The sequence below is a fragment of the Phodopus roborovskii genome, unplaced genomic scaffold (genome assembly GCF_943737965.1).
Source record: "Phodopus roborovskii unplaced genomic scaffold, PHOROB, whole genome shotgun sequence".
Lineage (NCBI taxonomy): Eukaryota > Metazoa > Chordata > Mammalia > Rodentia > Cricetidae > Phodopus > Phodopus roborovskii.
Genome location: NW_026126416.1, coordinates 33708452 through 33725338, shown reverse-complemented (window position 1 = coordinate 33725338; position 16887 = coordinate 33708452). Strand labels below are relative to the sequence as shown.

The window sequence follows — 16887 nt, the reverse complement described above, 5'->3', positions numbered from 1 at the left end:
ATTATGGAAAACACAAAAGAGGCAGCTCTCTGCCTACTGCATCTTCCCCCATGCTGAATAAGAGTTTGAAGTTACAGAGAATGTCTGAAAGCCAATTATATTTCAGGCGGGGGGTGGGTGAAGGGTGCCTGGACAGGTTTTCTGTATGTAGTCCTGGCTTTCCTAGAACTCACTCTAAAGACCAGGCTGGCCTGCAAATAGAGATCAGCCTACCTCTGCCTCCAGAGTGCTAGGATTAAAGGCATGCAGCATCACCACCCAGGCTCTAAAGTGGCCCTACCCCATGCATTTTTTGTTTTTAGTCTTTTATCAGTAACTTCCTTTTACTAATTCATATGTTGCATTTTTTTTTCATCAAAGCCAAAACTTTCCCTACTGAAAAGTTATTTATCATCAGAAGGGCATCATCAGAAACTTCCTCAGACACTAAAGTGTATTTTCCCTATCCAGAATAGCTCATACAGAAATCATCTCTCAAGAAAAACTTAGAAATTGCTACATAAAAAACAGCTAAATTAGCTGGGCAGTGGTGGCACATGCCTTTAATCCCAGAGTCAGGCAGATCTTGGAGTTCAAGACCAGCTACAAAGAGTTCCAGGACTGCCAGGGCTATATGGAGAAACCAAGACTTGAAAAACCAAAATAAGCAAATGAATAAATAAAAATAAGTAGTTAGGACAAAATCAAAACTAATATTATCAGCAGTGGACAGAAATGTGTATGTCACCTGAATGCTAGACAGAGGAGAACACATCACTTTTGTGACAATCGTGTGCAAATGCATAACCCAAATCTACCCATGTACACCAGGTACAGGCCGATGCTCTTCAAAAGTAAGAATGACACAAAAGACAAAGGGTGAAAAACTCAGATGAAAGACATTTAACAATTAAATGCAACATGTAGTCTCAACATTGGATCCCAGCTTGAATCAGGAGATAACGATAAAATGTTATAGACTACAAAGCACACAATACTCGGTCAGCCTGCTAAATTTAGCTCCTGATGTTTGACTGCACTGTGCTTACACACAGGGAATCTGCCAAACCAACTAGGAAGGGAAGTCAGGAATCCAAGGACATCCTAGGTTTTCTACTGACAGCTAGCCTGGAACACAAGATACCCCATTTCAAAACAAAACCCAGAAACCATGTGGTGGTGGCACATGCTATTAATCCCAGCACTCAGAGGCGGAGGCAGGTGACCTCTGAGTTTGAGGCCAGCCTGGTCTACAGATTGAGTTCCAGGATAGCTGTGGCTACACAGAAATGCGGTCTTCAAAACAAAGAAAGAAAAGAAACAAGTGAACCAAAAAAGCTTTGGCATATAGTTCAGTGATAGAGGAACTTCACTTATGCTTCTGTATGCTATGTGAGTCTCCATGAATTCATACTAAGATCTCTAATTCTACTTAGATTTCACAGTTTTCCCTTTTCCTTATATACCATTCCTTGACAGTGAGAAAAGCAGTTCTCATCTGTAATATATTTTCTGACTATTGAAGTGTAGTATACACATGTAATTTCAAAATTGCTAATCTGCTCACTATCCACATTTAGTATCAACACTACTCTTTGTGTACTTTTTAAAACTTTCTCTAGTGTGTGTGTGTGTGTGTGTGTGTGTGTGTGAGAGAGAGAGAGAGAGAGAGAGAGAGAGAGAGAGAGAGAGAACACAAGCCAAGTTGTGGAGATCAGAGGACAACTTGCAGGAATTGGTCCTCTTTCTTCTACCACATACATAGGCTCCACATATCAAACTGAAGTTAATAGACTTGGGAAGTGAGAGCCTTTACTCACTGAACAACTCACCAGTCAGCCCTATAGAGTTCTTTTAGTCATTAGCTTTACATAATACATTATTTTCTTTTACTACATACTCCATAAGCATAAAATCATGGAGACACACACTTAGCCTCTACCCCTAGAAATGTGATTGCTATTTATTTACTTATTTATTTGTGTGTTTATTTAGGTTTCTCAAGACAAGAGTTTCTCTGTGTATTCAAACTCATTCTGTAGACTCACAGAGATTGGTCTGCCTCTGTCTCCCAAGTGCTGGGGTTAAAGGCATGCACCACCACTGCCTGGCTGTGCTGTTATTTATGTCACAAGTAATACATCTATTTGACTTATTCCTGTTACATTTGGCCCTCTTCCTCTTATCAATAATATCTCCATTCACCCACATATTGGTCAGCTGTGAGTTTTTAAATTTTTTTAATGATTTATTTATTTTTATTTCATTTGTAGACAAGTATGTCTGTATAAAAATGTCGGATTCCCTGAAACTGGAGCTTTAGACAGTTGTGAGCTGCTGTGTGGATGCTGGGTGCAGGTCCTCTAGAAGCAGCCGGTACTCTTAAACCACTGAGCCATGTCTTCAGCCCCCCCATATTGGTCAGTTTTATTTACTTTGCTTACTTTTGAAGGTTCTAAGAAGTATCACAAAAAAAAAAAAAAAAAAAAAAAAAATCACTGAATATCTAAAAGTTGGTCCTACACCAATCAAAACTCCCTCCGGCTCCTGCTACCTTGTTGCCATCCCACCCTGTCCCTTTATTTACCTTTGGTAGTTCCTTCTTCACGATGCTGAGCCAGACTTTCCTGCGGCGAGCATTAAGCTGCTCAATGGATAAGTGCTTCTTCTTGGTGCCAGGGGGAGGTGCATCATGAGAAAACTTAGCAAAGACTTTGGTCTGGTGGTGGTGGTGACGTGGGGATTCTTCAGAGGAGAGCTCTTCATCTCGCCGTCTCTTCTTCTTCACCTTTTTCAACTTAGCTGCAAAGGAGAGAGATGCTTAGAAGGCTACACTTCCCTCCTTCCAGAGGCAGGCGATGTTTCCTTCTCTTATCAAACCAATAAATATCTCAAGAGGAAGAACTCACTAATTTGAAAAGAGCATTGGACATTCCTTCTGTTCACATGAAAAAAAAAAAAAAAAACAGACTAAAACTCAAACCCAATGACTTCTGAACTCTGCACTGGGATAGGTTTATAGCATCTCAGGCCTCAAGTAACAGTCACAGCATGAAAACCTACTTCTATTTGGTGGAAATGCAAGACAACTAATGAAAATAACAGGAAAAAAAAATGCATCAATTGATAGGGACAATAAATTTTTGAGGAAAAATCATAAATGGCACAAATGCAGTTTACATTGGGAAGGAGAGTAGAAGATAAGCAAAGGAGGATGTGAAAAAGAAGGGAAGACTAAAACAGCCTTTTTTTGAGCAGAATTTGTTTCTGTAGAGAAATAAAGCTGCCTTACAGATGCTTTCAACCTCTCTTCCTGTGTTTTTGCAGGGTCTCCAAATGCTTAGCTATCAGGAGATGAAGACATTTTCCAGCAAACACATACATCAGGAGGTGATCCACTTTTCTGTTATTCCTGACAATCCCCTATGCACAACCAACTTTTTCTTACCCCAACAATGGCACAGTTTGTAGAAGAAAAAAGGAAGGAAACTATTTTGCCTAAACCTTTGGCTAAAAACCCATAGCTGTGGTTTTCTTGCTTTCTTGGGTTGGAAGGGAAGGAGGAAGTTGTAAGACAAAGTCTCCTGTAGCCCAAGCTGGACCCAGACTCCATGCAGCCACCAATGACCTTGATCTCTAGTATTTCCTGATTCCACCCACCCAGTGCTGGGATTACTGGCATGTGTTTACAAACTACAGTTCTTAAGTCTTTATATTTCTAAAAAAAAAAAAAAAAAAAAAAAAAAACAAAAAACCACAGAACAAATATGAAATAAGATCAATAATGCTACCTGTCAGAAAAAAAAGACTAGTTTTTCAGATAAAGTAATTTTCTACTACACTTAAAGTCCAAATGCACCACAGAATTTCCTAATTCTGAAATTAAGGAAGAATAAATGTGAAATAAATGCGTACCTTTAAGTTTCTTGTCTTCCTTGAATTTCTTTTTTTTGGGTCCAAGTAAATGACGCTGCTGCTCATAGAAAGGGTCGTGTGTTGAGAGCAGGCCTGCACTGTAGTACTGGTATTGCTGCAACTGAAGCAGGCAAACAGTGTGATGGGCCTGCCTGCATTCCACAGCACAGCCTACAATCATCTTAATTAACAAAAGCTAAGCCAGAGAAAACCAGAGCTCCTAAATAGTTTCCCACGGGGACCAATAAGAAATTAGTACCTCAAAGAGAACTTCTTAAACTTAGAAGCAAAACAGGTTTAACCGCTATTCTACCTTCTTCAACAGGAGTTCATGTAGCCCAGGCTCATTTTGAACTCCTTACTCAAAATACTAGGTCAGCTAATGTGCACTACTATGCACACAGAATACATATTAGGTATGAAATTAATTATTTACAACAGGCATTTCCCCTTTAAGCTACTAATTCCAACACTGGCTTAAAGGGAAAAGTGGAGGCAAGGAGATCAGGCCAGAATTCTAGGCCAGCCTGAGATACATAAATGCTGAAGTCTTCTTCTCCACCCCCCCCCCCTTTCTGTTCCAGGTGCCTCTGTGTCTCTTCCCTTCTCCCCCACTGCCCTTTTCTAAATAAACTCCTCATTTAAGCTCTATGTGCCTGATGTGTTACTCCCTCCCACCTCAGTCACCCTCACCGGCTATGGAACCTGCTATGCTCTCTCCCAAGTGGTCCCTGATCTGGGACCCTCACTCGGGACCACCGCCACCCCCCCCCCTTTCTCCAACTTTTATTCTTATAACTCTAATGAAAGAACAACCACAGCTGAATGTATAAAGAACATGCATGCATGAGACCCTGAAGTCAATCTCTAACAACACCCAAAAATAAAAACCCAGCACTTGGAAGGTAAAGATGGAAATCAAGGTCACCCTACTAAGCAAGACTCAATACAAAAATATAAATAAGTAGCATCAAAAAAAGAAGAACAGAATGAGAACAGAAGCTAAGGGGTAAAGGGTTCTTTCTAAAGTGATAAAAGTGGCCTAGAACTGAGATAGTGATGATGGAGACACAACGCTGTAAGCATATTGGAAAGACATTCAATTACCTACTTTTAAAAGCTGGATTTTTGTTATGTGAATCCTACCACAACAAAGCTACTAACAATTATTCTGTCATATACATTAAAATAATGTGGTGTGAGTGTTCTCTTAAAACTCTCACCTCCTTATCTTTACTATATTTATTTTGGTGAAGTTTCTTATATTTATGTAATCGGAGCATGTTGTGAAGTTCTTCTCTGCTGAGATTGAGTTCTTCTTCTTCCTCATCATCTTCACTCTGAGAATCTGCCTCACTGGACTCATCACTTAAAAGAATGCTCTAGAAAAAGGGTGAAAATTGAATATAACTTTTGCTATGAAGCAATATCTCTTACAATCCAATCACTTATTTTCCAAGATGCTACAACAATGGCCAAAACAGCCAGAGTATAGTCTTTTCAGATTCTTACACTCTTCATCAATTTAACTAACAAAAACAAACAAACAAGCAAACAAAGAAGTTTAGGGTATAGGAGTAAAAAAAAAGAAACATAGCATATAAGGGAGCAAGGATAAAGCTAGAAGGGGAGACACAAAAATTCAAATATCCAGTAGTTCATGAAAGGATAAACAAAATGCAGTACATTCAGATGATTAGGCCCTAAGAGGAAACAAAATATTAAAATATACAAAAAAGTACTAATTTATACCACCATGTAATAAACCTTCAAGTATTACACCAAGTAAGAAAATCCAGCCACCAAAGTCCCCATACTATGATTCAATTTCTATGACATGTCCAGAATGGGCAAATCAACAAAAAGAGAAACAAATTAGTAGCCAGCATGGACTGTGAGACTCTCAGGATGGGACTGGCTGCTAATGAGCAAAGGGTTTCTTCATATAATGATGAAATGTTCTCAAATTAAATAGTAGTAATTGGCAAGAACTATAAACATATTCAAAGCTACCAAGTCTCACCGTTTAAAAGCTTAGATTTTATAGTGTCTTCTACCCTTTTTTTGAAGATTTATTTATTTTATGTGTGTTTTGTCTGCATGCACTTCTATGAACTTTGTGCATACTTGGTGCCTGCAGAGGTGAGAAAGTACCAGATCCCCTAGAACTTGAGTTATAGATGGTTGTGAGACATAATATATGTGTCGGGAACAGATTGTGGCTCCTCACACCAGCAACAAGCTTTCTAATCCACCTCTACAGAGCCACATCTCAATTCTTTAAAAAATGTGATAGTTAAGCATAAAGGTTTCTCTATTTCTAACTTCCTAAAATCTTTCAGATAGAAAGCAAGTTAGACTTTAAACACCTGAATTTTAAATAAAGGACATGGTGGTAATATTAAAGGATTTTGAGCTCATAGCAAAAGTACGAAATAGTAAGTCAACTAGTTTTCTTTTTAATTAAACATTTGCACATGCTAAATAAGAAACATTTTTTAAAAAAAGAAACATCACCCTCTGTTCACTCTGGCCATTCACAGTAGTAGTATAAATACTATGTGACTCTAACTATTTATGGCTGTGAGCTGAATAAGAGCATCCCTAACAATGAAATGCAGTTCACAACACCAGGTTCTAATCTCACTTCTACTACCCCATTCAATGTGGGCCAGCCACACTAGCCTCTCCTTCTCCCCAGACACACCAAGTTGCTTGCTTCTTTGTAAATGATCTTGTGCATGTCTCATATGATCAATGGCTCTTACCTTAAGACATTCACATGGCTCACTCACTCTGATCATTCAGAAATCTGTTGAAATGCTCTTTTAAAGAAGTTGTAGTTATTTACTTGTTTATACTCTTGCTCTCTCCCTTATGTAGAATGTAAATGAAACAGAGTAGACTTGTCTATCTATAATAGTACTTGGCACATGGATGCACTTGGGATATTTGATGAACTACTCAAAAATTCACAAAAAAGTAAATTGACATTCCTAACTATGAGGTAAGTCACTGAAATAAGTATCTTATCTGATCAATTTCTACTCTTTCCTCAGTGTCTCATATTTAATAAAAGTCTACTAAAATTACTTCACTAAGTTCTCTTCACTAAATAAGCTCCAACAATTAAAAACAAAAAAAGAAAAAAACCCTGTCTTTGAAAACATCTGTCAATATGGACTGGTGACTTCCCTTCTAATTGTAATCTTAGATTATTTGAACTGGAAATGTTCTGAATGTTCTGTCTTATTTCTTACCTTTAGCCACTTTCTGCTTTTCTTCAACTTAGAGAAGTTATATAAATTCCCCTTGTCAGATTTTGATTCTGGATAAAGAAACATAAAGAATAAAAAAAAAAAAAAAAAAAAATGAAAGGGTGACTGCCCCCAAGAGAACTCAAGGTCCAGAGGAATCCCACTCCACACTGACCTGACTGTAGAACTCCATTCAGTGAGTATGGGTTCAATAATCCAGAATTGCTTGCTCCTGAAGTTTCACCAAGCAATGAATTTGGAGGTTCTTCTTTTACTTGTATTAAGGGATCCCCAGACTCCGGCAATAAGGGATTATTGTCATCCAGTCCATCTTCACTGTCATCACTATGAATTGAATAATAATAAGTCCATAATTAAAGATTATCCACCAAAGCATATGGTGGCACATGCCTATAAGCCTAGCACCTGGTGGAAGCAGGAGGATCAGGAGTTTAAGATCATTTGAGACCAGTATGGACTACATGGAACTCTATGAAACTGTTTCTCAAATATATAAATACATACACGAGTGTGTGTGGTCAGGGAACCTATACACAGACTTTTAAAGCTGGTGCTGCCAGGGTAGAGGCAGAGAAATCTGTGAGTTCTAGGCCAACCTGGGCTACATAGTGAGACCATGTCTCAAAAAAAAAAAAAAAAAAAAAAAAAAAAAAGAAAAGAGATTTATTGACTGATTAAGGTTATTATAAATCAACACTTAAAGAACAAATAGAGTCTTTGAAAAAATTGACTGTTTTATTTAAAAGAGAAATAGCAAAAATAAGAACTATACAATAGTTTAAATCTTAGAAATAGTAATCAGAAATATAATGAAACACTGTTAGAGATAAAATAACAAACCTAGAAATATTCCTGTTGAAGATGGCCGACGTTTGTCGCAGAAAATGGTCCAACCGCAAGGCCCTCTCCAGGTACTGAAGATAGAGGGGCTTTGCCAGCTCACTGCAGCTGCCATCGTCCCCGGCACCCAACTCCGAGGCCATAGAACAAATCTGTCTTCATGCACGAGGACCTCCGACTGCACAGCTGCAGAATAAAGATAAGTTAAAAAGAAAAAAAAAAAAAAAAAAAAAAAAAAAAAGGCTATTCCTTTCCCCTTCTGCCTGCTTTTGCCTTCCCTATAAACAGAAATCAGGTTTTTTTTTTTTTAAACACAAGACACTGAGACAATAGATTATAGAAAGTTCATTCTAGTGCAAAGGCAAAGTGTAGAAAACTATCAACTGCAACACAATTTATAAAACATTTTCTACAACAATCCTTAAGATATATACTCACTTCCTGTTTTCTCCATTAATAATTACAAGAGTAACAACTCTCCAAAATGAGGTGCTGATTGTGTGCACCTTGCCAGAATACAGTATTTGTTTTCAGCATCACCTTTTTATACTTATAATTTGTTCACATGCATGAGGTATCGTATTTGCCACGGGAATGCATACATTGTCAGTTTTCTAAAAAAAAAACTCTCCTCACTCAAACTCTAGTAGCTTCACTTGCCTCTACCTCCCAAGAGCTGTAATTAAAGGTGTGCCCCACCATGCCCAGCCATCTTACTTTTTAAGCAGGGGGCTCATAGATTAAAGAAATTCATAAACTTCCCAGGTACAGAAAGACTCCAAGAAGGAATATCTTCTTCTAAAATCCTGTCAAATTCATTCCAATCTCAAAGTGAAGAGCTCTTCAAACTTTATATTGACTTACACTACCATTTCTAAGGATGAAAAACTACTGATATGTTGACAGAGCAATTCACCAATGACTGTCCTGTAATCATCCTGGTTACACTGACTATACTTCAGCTCCTCCTAACAGTCCCGGGTCCATGTTAAGTCTATATACGTGCACATGCACACAAACATACTTAGACAAACCAACTAGTGTGAGGATTTTAATATTGCAGGTCCATCACTAGTTTTCTTGGCCTGTGAGAAGCCCTACCTAGGTGGGATACCCAGTATCAAAAAACTTGAAAATTAAGGCAGGTGGTAGTAATGCATGCCTTAAATACCAGCACTTGGGAGGCAGAGGCAGGCAGATGTGAGTTGGAGGTCATCCTGGTCTACAGAGCAAGTTCTAGGACAGTCAGAGCTGTTATACTGAGAAACCATGTGTGTGTGTTTGGGGGCGGGGGAGGCTTGAAAGATAATTCAGCACTTAGAGCAGTGGCTGCTCTTGCAGAGGATTCCAGTTCAGTTTCCAGCACCCATATGGTAGCTCACAACTGTCTGTAACTCCAGTTCCAGAGGACCTGACACTCCCTTCTGGCACCTGTGTGTACTATATATACATGGTATACGTACGTACGTGTACACACACACACACACACACACACACACACACACACACACAATTTCTTAATCTAAAATAAGCAAAACAAACTAGCTCATTTAATCTGTACAATAATAGAAATTCTGCCATAACACAGTAGTACACACCTATAATCCCAGCACATGAAGGGAGGTACAGGAAGGAGGTACACGGCTCAGGTACATAGCTAATTTGATGTCACAGTGGGAACTACATGAAACTGTCTTGGTCTCATACTCAAACATTCCAACAAGAAAATGTTATTTATTCCTAGCCAGGTGGTGGTGGTGTATAGAGTCAGGGGCAGATAGACCTCTGTGAGTTCAAGGCCAGTCTAGTATATAGATCAAGTTCCAGGACAGCCAAGACTACAGAGAAACCCTGTCTCCAAAAACAAAACAAAGTTACTCATTTTTGTTTAAACAACTAAGTAATGAAATAGAATTTGAATCTCCTGTCAGTCCCAAACCTTTGCTATGAGCTGCTGCTACAAAATAGCAACAAGGAAGTCCCACTAATGTGATTGGTGCCTTCTGCCTTCACTTTCCAAAGCATCCACTTCTGAACTGTAAATTGGTTACCAGGTAAATAAAGTCACAAAGCTCTTGATTAGGAAGAGCTAACTATGTACCACACACCAAACTAAGGAGTAAATACAAGGATAAAAACTGGCTTGGCCTCAAAAGCAAAAGTAGAGCACTCAACCATGTGGGCCAGAAACACTACTGGCCTAAGGGGTCACTATGACATGGAAATAGTCTAGCAATTTAAGAAGCCAGTTCACTCAAAGCATGTTACTGAGATAAACAAATATGTAAAACCTGCATTTTAAAAGTGAACTGAAGAAGTTCTGGCTTAAAGAGGCTGCCCCTTCCACTGCCGCCCTGTAAGTGTACTGTGATTGTGTACTCTTAATCCTACTTTTTCTTCCTTAATGAAACCTGCATGTTATTTCTCAAAATGAAATATAGTCTCATTCCTAAGTACACACAGGATATTGATTTTAGAATCCCTGCAAAACCCAATAGCTATGAATGCTCTCACATTAAAATGGAACATAATCTATTTATGACCCTCATCTATCATTTACTGTGAATCTCAGTTACTTATCTAATGCACTGCAAATGCTACAAATATTTGCACACTGTATTGTTTAGAAAGTATATAACAAGAAAAAAAGTTAGCATATGACCTGACTTTTCCAAGTATTTTTTTTTTTTAATTTGGGTGAATCTTTTTTTTTTTTTTTTTTTCTAAACCACCCATGAGCATCAGGCAAGCCTGAAAGGAAAAGCACTAAAAACAGCAGCATCTCAGCTGAGCTGTAACTCAGGTGGGACCCTGCTTGCCTTGTACACACAAACTTTGTTCAATCTGCAGCACTGCATAAAACCAAGTACAGTACAGTACCATATGCCTGCAATCCCAGAACCAGAAAAGTCTAAGGATGGCTCAGCAGTCATGAGCACTGGCTGTTCTTCCAAAGGACCCAGGTTCAATTCCCAGCACCCACTGCAGCTCACAACTGTCTGTTACTCCCTCCCATTCCAGGGGATCTGACACTTTCACATAGACAGGCATGCAGGTAAAACATCAATGTACATTAAAAAAAAAAAAAAAAAAGTGCAAGGCTATAATGAGTTACACAGTGAGTTCAAGGCCAGCCTAGAATACATGGAAACCTGTCTCAAAACTTGCCACAAGCCTGATGACATGAGTTCAATCCACAGGATACACATGGCAGACAAGAACAGACTCCCAAAAGTTGCCTTCTGTCCTCCACATATACACTGTAAAGGACACACACACACACACACTATTTTTTTAATTGAAGATTTTTTTTTAAATTAAAGAATGCCATTATTGAAAAAACAAAACAAAAAAGGGCAGTAGCAACAAGTCCAAATTGAACATCAAAGAAGCACTGTAATCAATGGGAGGTCCCAATAGCCAAATCAGAAACAACTTGTTTTTTATCACAATCACCTTATCTATAGGTATCTTATCTTAATCAGATATATTTCCTGCATCAACTCTATAATTGGCCATTTCTCCAACAGTCATAGGGACTGTTGCATTGTTATACAATGACCAAGGTAACTTATAAAAGAAAGCATTTAGTTGGGGGTTTACATCATGGCAGGGAGCATGGAGGAAAGCAGGCATACTGCTAGAGCAATAGCATATACCCTGACCCACAAGCCCTGCCCAGTGATGATGTAAGTCCCCCCATAGGTTACATCTTCTAATCCTTCCTAAACAGTCCACCAAATGGGAACTAAATATTCAAATATATGAAACTATGGAGTCTAGTCCCATTCAAACACCACACAGACCTTTCTCATTTATAAAAGACCTAGTTGGCACTAGCTGGGTAGCAGTAGCGCACAATTTTAATTCCAGCACTGAAGAAGCAGAGGCAGACAGATCTCTGAGTTCCAGGCCAGCCCCTACAGGGTAAGTTCTAGGACAGCCAGATACAGAGAAACCCTTCCTTTAAAAAAAAAAAAAAAAATCTAGGCATTAAGTATACTACATGATGTCATATAACTTTCTCGATTAATAATCATGGATGTGTTATATATGTTTATATTAACCAAGAGTACATATTTTTTTTTTTTTTTTTTTTTTTTTTGTGAGACAGGGTTTCACTGTCTAACAGCCTTGAATGTCCTATAACTAGCTCTATAGACCAGGCTGGTCTCAAACTCACAAAGATCTGCTTGCCTCTGCCTCCTGGGTGCTGAGAGAAAGTCAAGTGCCACCACCAGCTGGCAAAAGTATGTATATTAACATTTCAGTTAGTATTAACGGATATCCCACTTCAACAGTGAGAAATCTATCTCCAATCACCCATTTAGTTAATTGTCCAACTGAAGGTATGCATGTACATCAGTAGCAGAACTATTAACCTGTAGCCATATGGAATATGACTTTATCAGTTATGAGTGCCCCAGAATAGCCAGCAAGATGGCTCAATGGGTAAAGGCACTTGCTGCCACATCTGACAACCTTAGTTCAATCCCAAGGACCCAAATAGGGAAAGGAGAGAATCAACTCTTAAAGTTGTTCTCTGATGGCCCCCACAAAAAACCTCTGCGGCACATATGTATGCACAAACACAAAGATAAACCAAAATGTAATTTTAAGAAAGTTTGAGTACAGGCTAATGTCCACTTGTTTCAGATTTCATTCCTTTTAAGGTTATTTAGGTGAGCACATTTCTCCCCTCACACGTGTGTAGACTATAGAGGCCAGAGTCTGAGTGCCGCCTTGCTTTGTATAAATTTGTGCATGACGTGTATGACAGTGGGACTGCCAGTGCCATGGGTATGTGGAGATCAGTTTCATGGGTTTATGGATCAAAGCTGGATCGACTGTTTGTTTGGTAAGTGCATCTATCTACCCAGCTACCTCAATGGCCCTTCCATCTTATTTTATAGAGTTCTCACTGAACCTGAAACTTGCCAATTTAGTAGCCTGGTGGACCAGCAAGGCTTTGGAATCCAGCACTGGGACTCCAAAAGCATGCCTTTAGACCCAAACACACACACACACACACACACACACACACACACAGAGAGAGAGAGAGAGAGAGAGAGAGAGAGAGAGAGAGAGAGAGAGAGAGAGAGAGAGAGGGTTTCTTTGTGCAGCCTTGGCTGTCTTGGAACTCACTCTGTAGACCAGGTTGGCCTTGAACTCAAACAGATCCTCATGTCTCTGCCTCCTGAGTGCTGGGATCAAAGGTGTGTGCCACAATATCTGGCTTACTTTTTAATCTAAGTGCTGGAGATCCAAACTCAGGTCCTCATGACTGCACAGCAAGCACTTTATCCAGTGAGTCACCTTTCCAGCCCTCTCTTCTTTTAGTTTCAAAGATTTATAATACAATTAAGAGTCTCGTCAATCTGCATTCCTTCCCAGGAGCCTAAAAGGATTTTTTACTTTAATTTGCCACATTCACTGGTCACAGTGGCTCATGCTTGTCATACCAGCACTATGGAGGCATAGGTATGTAACTAGACTAACTCACTTGCATTATCCACAGATTATTGGTGTCCCTTGAGTATGGCACAGCTCAACAAACTACTGCTGGGAAGAGCAAAAGGTACTCGTAGGCAAACAGTAAATGGGTGACTGGAATACACTTTCATAAACCATTAAATACAAGATATCAATAAGTAGTTTATTGACCAGATCTGAAATAGGTTTGCATCATAATCACTGACTTTATTTTTTTTTTCTTATTTTACATATCAATCCCAGTTCCCTCTCCCTCCCTCCCCAAATCACTGACTTTATAATCCTTAAACTGTATCAGGACTATTTTTAAACCTAAACAACTTCCTACTCTAGTAAATTGAAAGGGTTATCAGCTCTTCTTGTTTTATGTCATCTACTCAGTGTATGTGCGTGTACATTCCTATGTGTCACGGCATGAGCATGAAGGCCAGGAGACAACTTCCAGAGTTGGCTCTCTCTTTCCACCATGTGAGTCCCGAACTCAGATCCCAGAGCCTTTACCTACTAAGCTAACTCTCCAGCCACAAATTATTATTGAAGCCCATCAAGCATTATTCATCTTTCAAGCAGTTTTAATTTCCCAAGTTCTTTTTTTAAACAAATTTACAATTAACATTCGATTTTGGTCTGAAGATAGAACCTAAGGCTTCATACATGGTAGCTGAGTGTTTTATCACTCAGCCACAGGAGTCAAATTTCTTCATCTTTATATGAAAACCTCACCACTGCCTTCATCATTTTCTGGAAATTTCTTTTCTACTCAATCTGTTCTTTTTTGAAGTATAATCACTGCAAATCACCCAAAAGTCTAAAAGTAAAACCAGGAATGTGCTGGGCAGTGGTGGTGCATGCCTTTAATTCCAGCATTCAGGAGGCAGAGGCAGGTGGGTGCCTGTGAGTTCAAGGCCAACCTGGCCTACAGAGTGACCTCCAAAACAACCAAAGCTGAACATAGAAACCCTGTCTCACTGGGTAGTGATGGCACATGCCTTTAATTCCAACACTCCGAAGGGGAAGTAGGAAGATCTCAGAGTTTGAGGCCAGCATGGTCTACAGAGCTAATTCCAGGACAACCAAGGCTGTAACACAGTGAAACCCTGATTTAGAAAGAAGGAAGGGAGGGGGAAAAGGGGAGAAGGGAAGGGAAGGTAAGAAGGAGGGAGGGAGGGACAGAGAGACACAGAGAGAAAAAGAACAGAAAAGAAACCCTGGGTGTGTATTTATAGCAGCATTTTTCTAAATAAAGGTACATTCTAAACCTAAGTGTCTCAGAAAATCCAGACTGTACCAGTTGTTCCCTCTTAGTACACAAGCAAAGGCGCCTTTCTACAGCAAAACTGAAATGTTTCAGCCATTGATGTACTTATTTCCTAAAATAAAGACAAGAAATAACTATCGTTCGATGATGTACTCAGAACTTAACACGTGATTTAGTTTCAGAGATAGAAACTGTAACTTCCATTTTACAGATCAGAAGCTCAAATGTTCACAATGTCTGGGCTTGGTGGTGTACACTTATAATCTTAGTTTAGAATCCCAAGAAGCACTCATGACACACACGTGAGACACTCAGATTACAAGTCAGGATAGGCTACAACATCAGACTTGGTCATACATACACAAAAGCAGTTAAATAACTTGTTTTTGAGAGTTTCTCTGCCTATGCTGCCTCTGCCTCCTCAGTCCTAGGATAAAGCTCGCCATCATATGCAACAGGTTTTGTTACTGAGTTTGGGTTTTACTTTGTGTGAGTTTTTTTGTTGTTGTGGAGGGTAGAAATTTAATGGTAAACATCACTCTCACATGTAATCATCTATCCCAGAGTTTCCACGCAGTTGGAAGTGGTGTCCACTGCTGCTACATAGGAGCCCTTTCAGGATATCTTTATATAAAACTTGCACAGTGATTTTAATCAAGATGATTCTTGACACCTTCATTTTAAAGGTCTCCACAATCTGAATCCAAGCAAGCCATCAAAATGAAACCATGCAACTAACAGTAAAAACTGACCTTGAACAGAGAAGCCTCCTATTACATCCCAAGTAATGAGATTAATATTGTGGTTTCTTTTAAGATTTTTGGGGCTGGAGACGTGACTCAGAGTTTAAGAGCACTGGCTCCTCTTCCAGTGGTCCTGAGTTCAATTCCCAGCAACCACATGGTGGCTCACAACCATCTGTAATGAGATTTTTGGTGCCCTCTTCTGGCCAGCAGGCATATATTCCAATAATAAATAAATAAATCTTTAAAAATTTTATTTTTATGTGTATGTGATTGCCTACATGTATGTCTCTGCACCACATGCCTGCCTGGTGCCTGTGGAGGGTGTCAGATTCCCCTGGGACTGTGGGTGCAAGAATCTGAACCTGAAACCTCTGCAAGTACAGCAAGTGCTCCTAACAGCTGATCCAGCCCCATACCATAGATCTTAAAAAAACATGGTTTCACTATGCAGCCCTGGCTGGTCTTGAACTCATTTTGTATTTCAAGGTGGCCTCCAACTCCAAGCAAACACCAATCCCCCTACCTCCCATCCCCCCTCAGCTTCCCAACAATTTGAATTACAAGCACTTACTGCTACACCCAGCTGTCAAACCCAAGTCTTTCAAGTGAAAAACTTTTTATTTATTTTGAGGCATATTAGCCTTGAACTCATTATGACCTTAAAATTTTGGTTTCCCTGCTACTCTGCTGCTATCTCCCAAGGGCTGGGATTATGGGTGTGTGACACCACACCCAGTTTATGTTGCTATGGATGAAATCCAGGACTTTATGGGTGCTAGATAAGCACTCTATCAACTGAGATACATCACCAGACCCTACATATACTCTACTACCAAGTTCTCTCTAAACAATTACTGGCTCTCAGTAGAGGATGACCTTGAATTCCTGTTATTCCTGCCTCCACCTGCCAAGAGCTGGGATTATAGCAGTGTGCCACCAAGCCAGTTTATGGAAATGTATTTTATAAAGAAACCTAAACTTTTCAGTGAGATTCTTAGTGCTTTTTTGTTTTGAGGGTGGTGGCACATGTCTGTAATCCTACCTCTTCGTAGGTGGTAACAGGACCAAGAAGTCAAAGTTAGCTTCCAATGACAACCTGGCCTACCAGAGAACTTATTTAAATAAAAATGTTCTTTAGAGTATTTCTGGGAATAAAAGAAGAAAACATTCCCACTTACTGGCTACCTGATTCTACTGAGTTTTATTATACCATCTATAAAACAGGGATAAAAACCAACCAATCTTAACTAGCTTATATGTTTGTTTATTCATTTACTTAAATTTTTTCTTTTCTCTTTCTCTGTCTGTCTGTCTGTCTGTCTCTCCCTGCCCCCCTCCTTGGAGACAGGGTTTCTCTGTGTAGTTTGGCTGTCCTGGA

The 16887-nt window shown here is 39.4% G+C and overlaps 1 protein-coding gene across 3 annotated transcripts in view; it reads right to left on the bottom strand.

Moving 5' to 3' along the window:
* The window catches only part of Ino80 (INO80 complex ATPase subunit), a 102148-nt gene that overhangs the window by 81076 nt on the left and 4185 nt on the right, over positions 1-16887 (bottom strand). For 2 of the 3 annotated variants that reach the window (XM_051183661.1, XM_051183662.1), the window contains exons 2-7: positions 8013-8198; positions 7327-7496; positions 7155-7222; positions 5118-5276; positions 3895-4015; positions 2567-2781 (exon numbers count right to left, since the gene is read on the bottom strand). In XM_051183661.1, coding sequence (XP_051039618.1) covers positions 2567-2781; positions 3895-4015; positions 5118-5276; positions 7155-7222; positions 7327-7496; positions 8013-8155 — 876 coding nt within the window. In that variant the 5' untranslated portion in view covers positions 8156-8198. Of the gene's footprint in view, positions 1-2566; positions 2782-3894; positions 4016-5117; positions 5277-7154; positions 7223-7326; positions 7497-8012; positions 8199-16887 lie in introns of those variants that run through there. The other variant, XM_051183663.1, reaches the window with a different exon arrangement.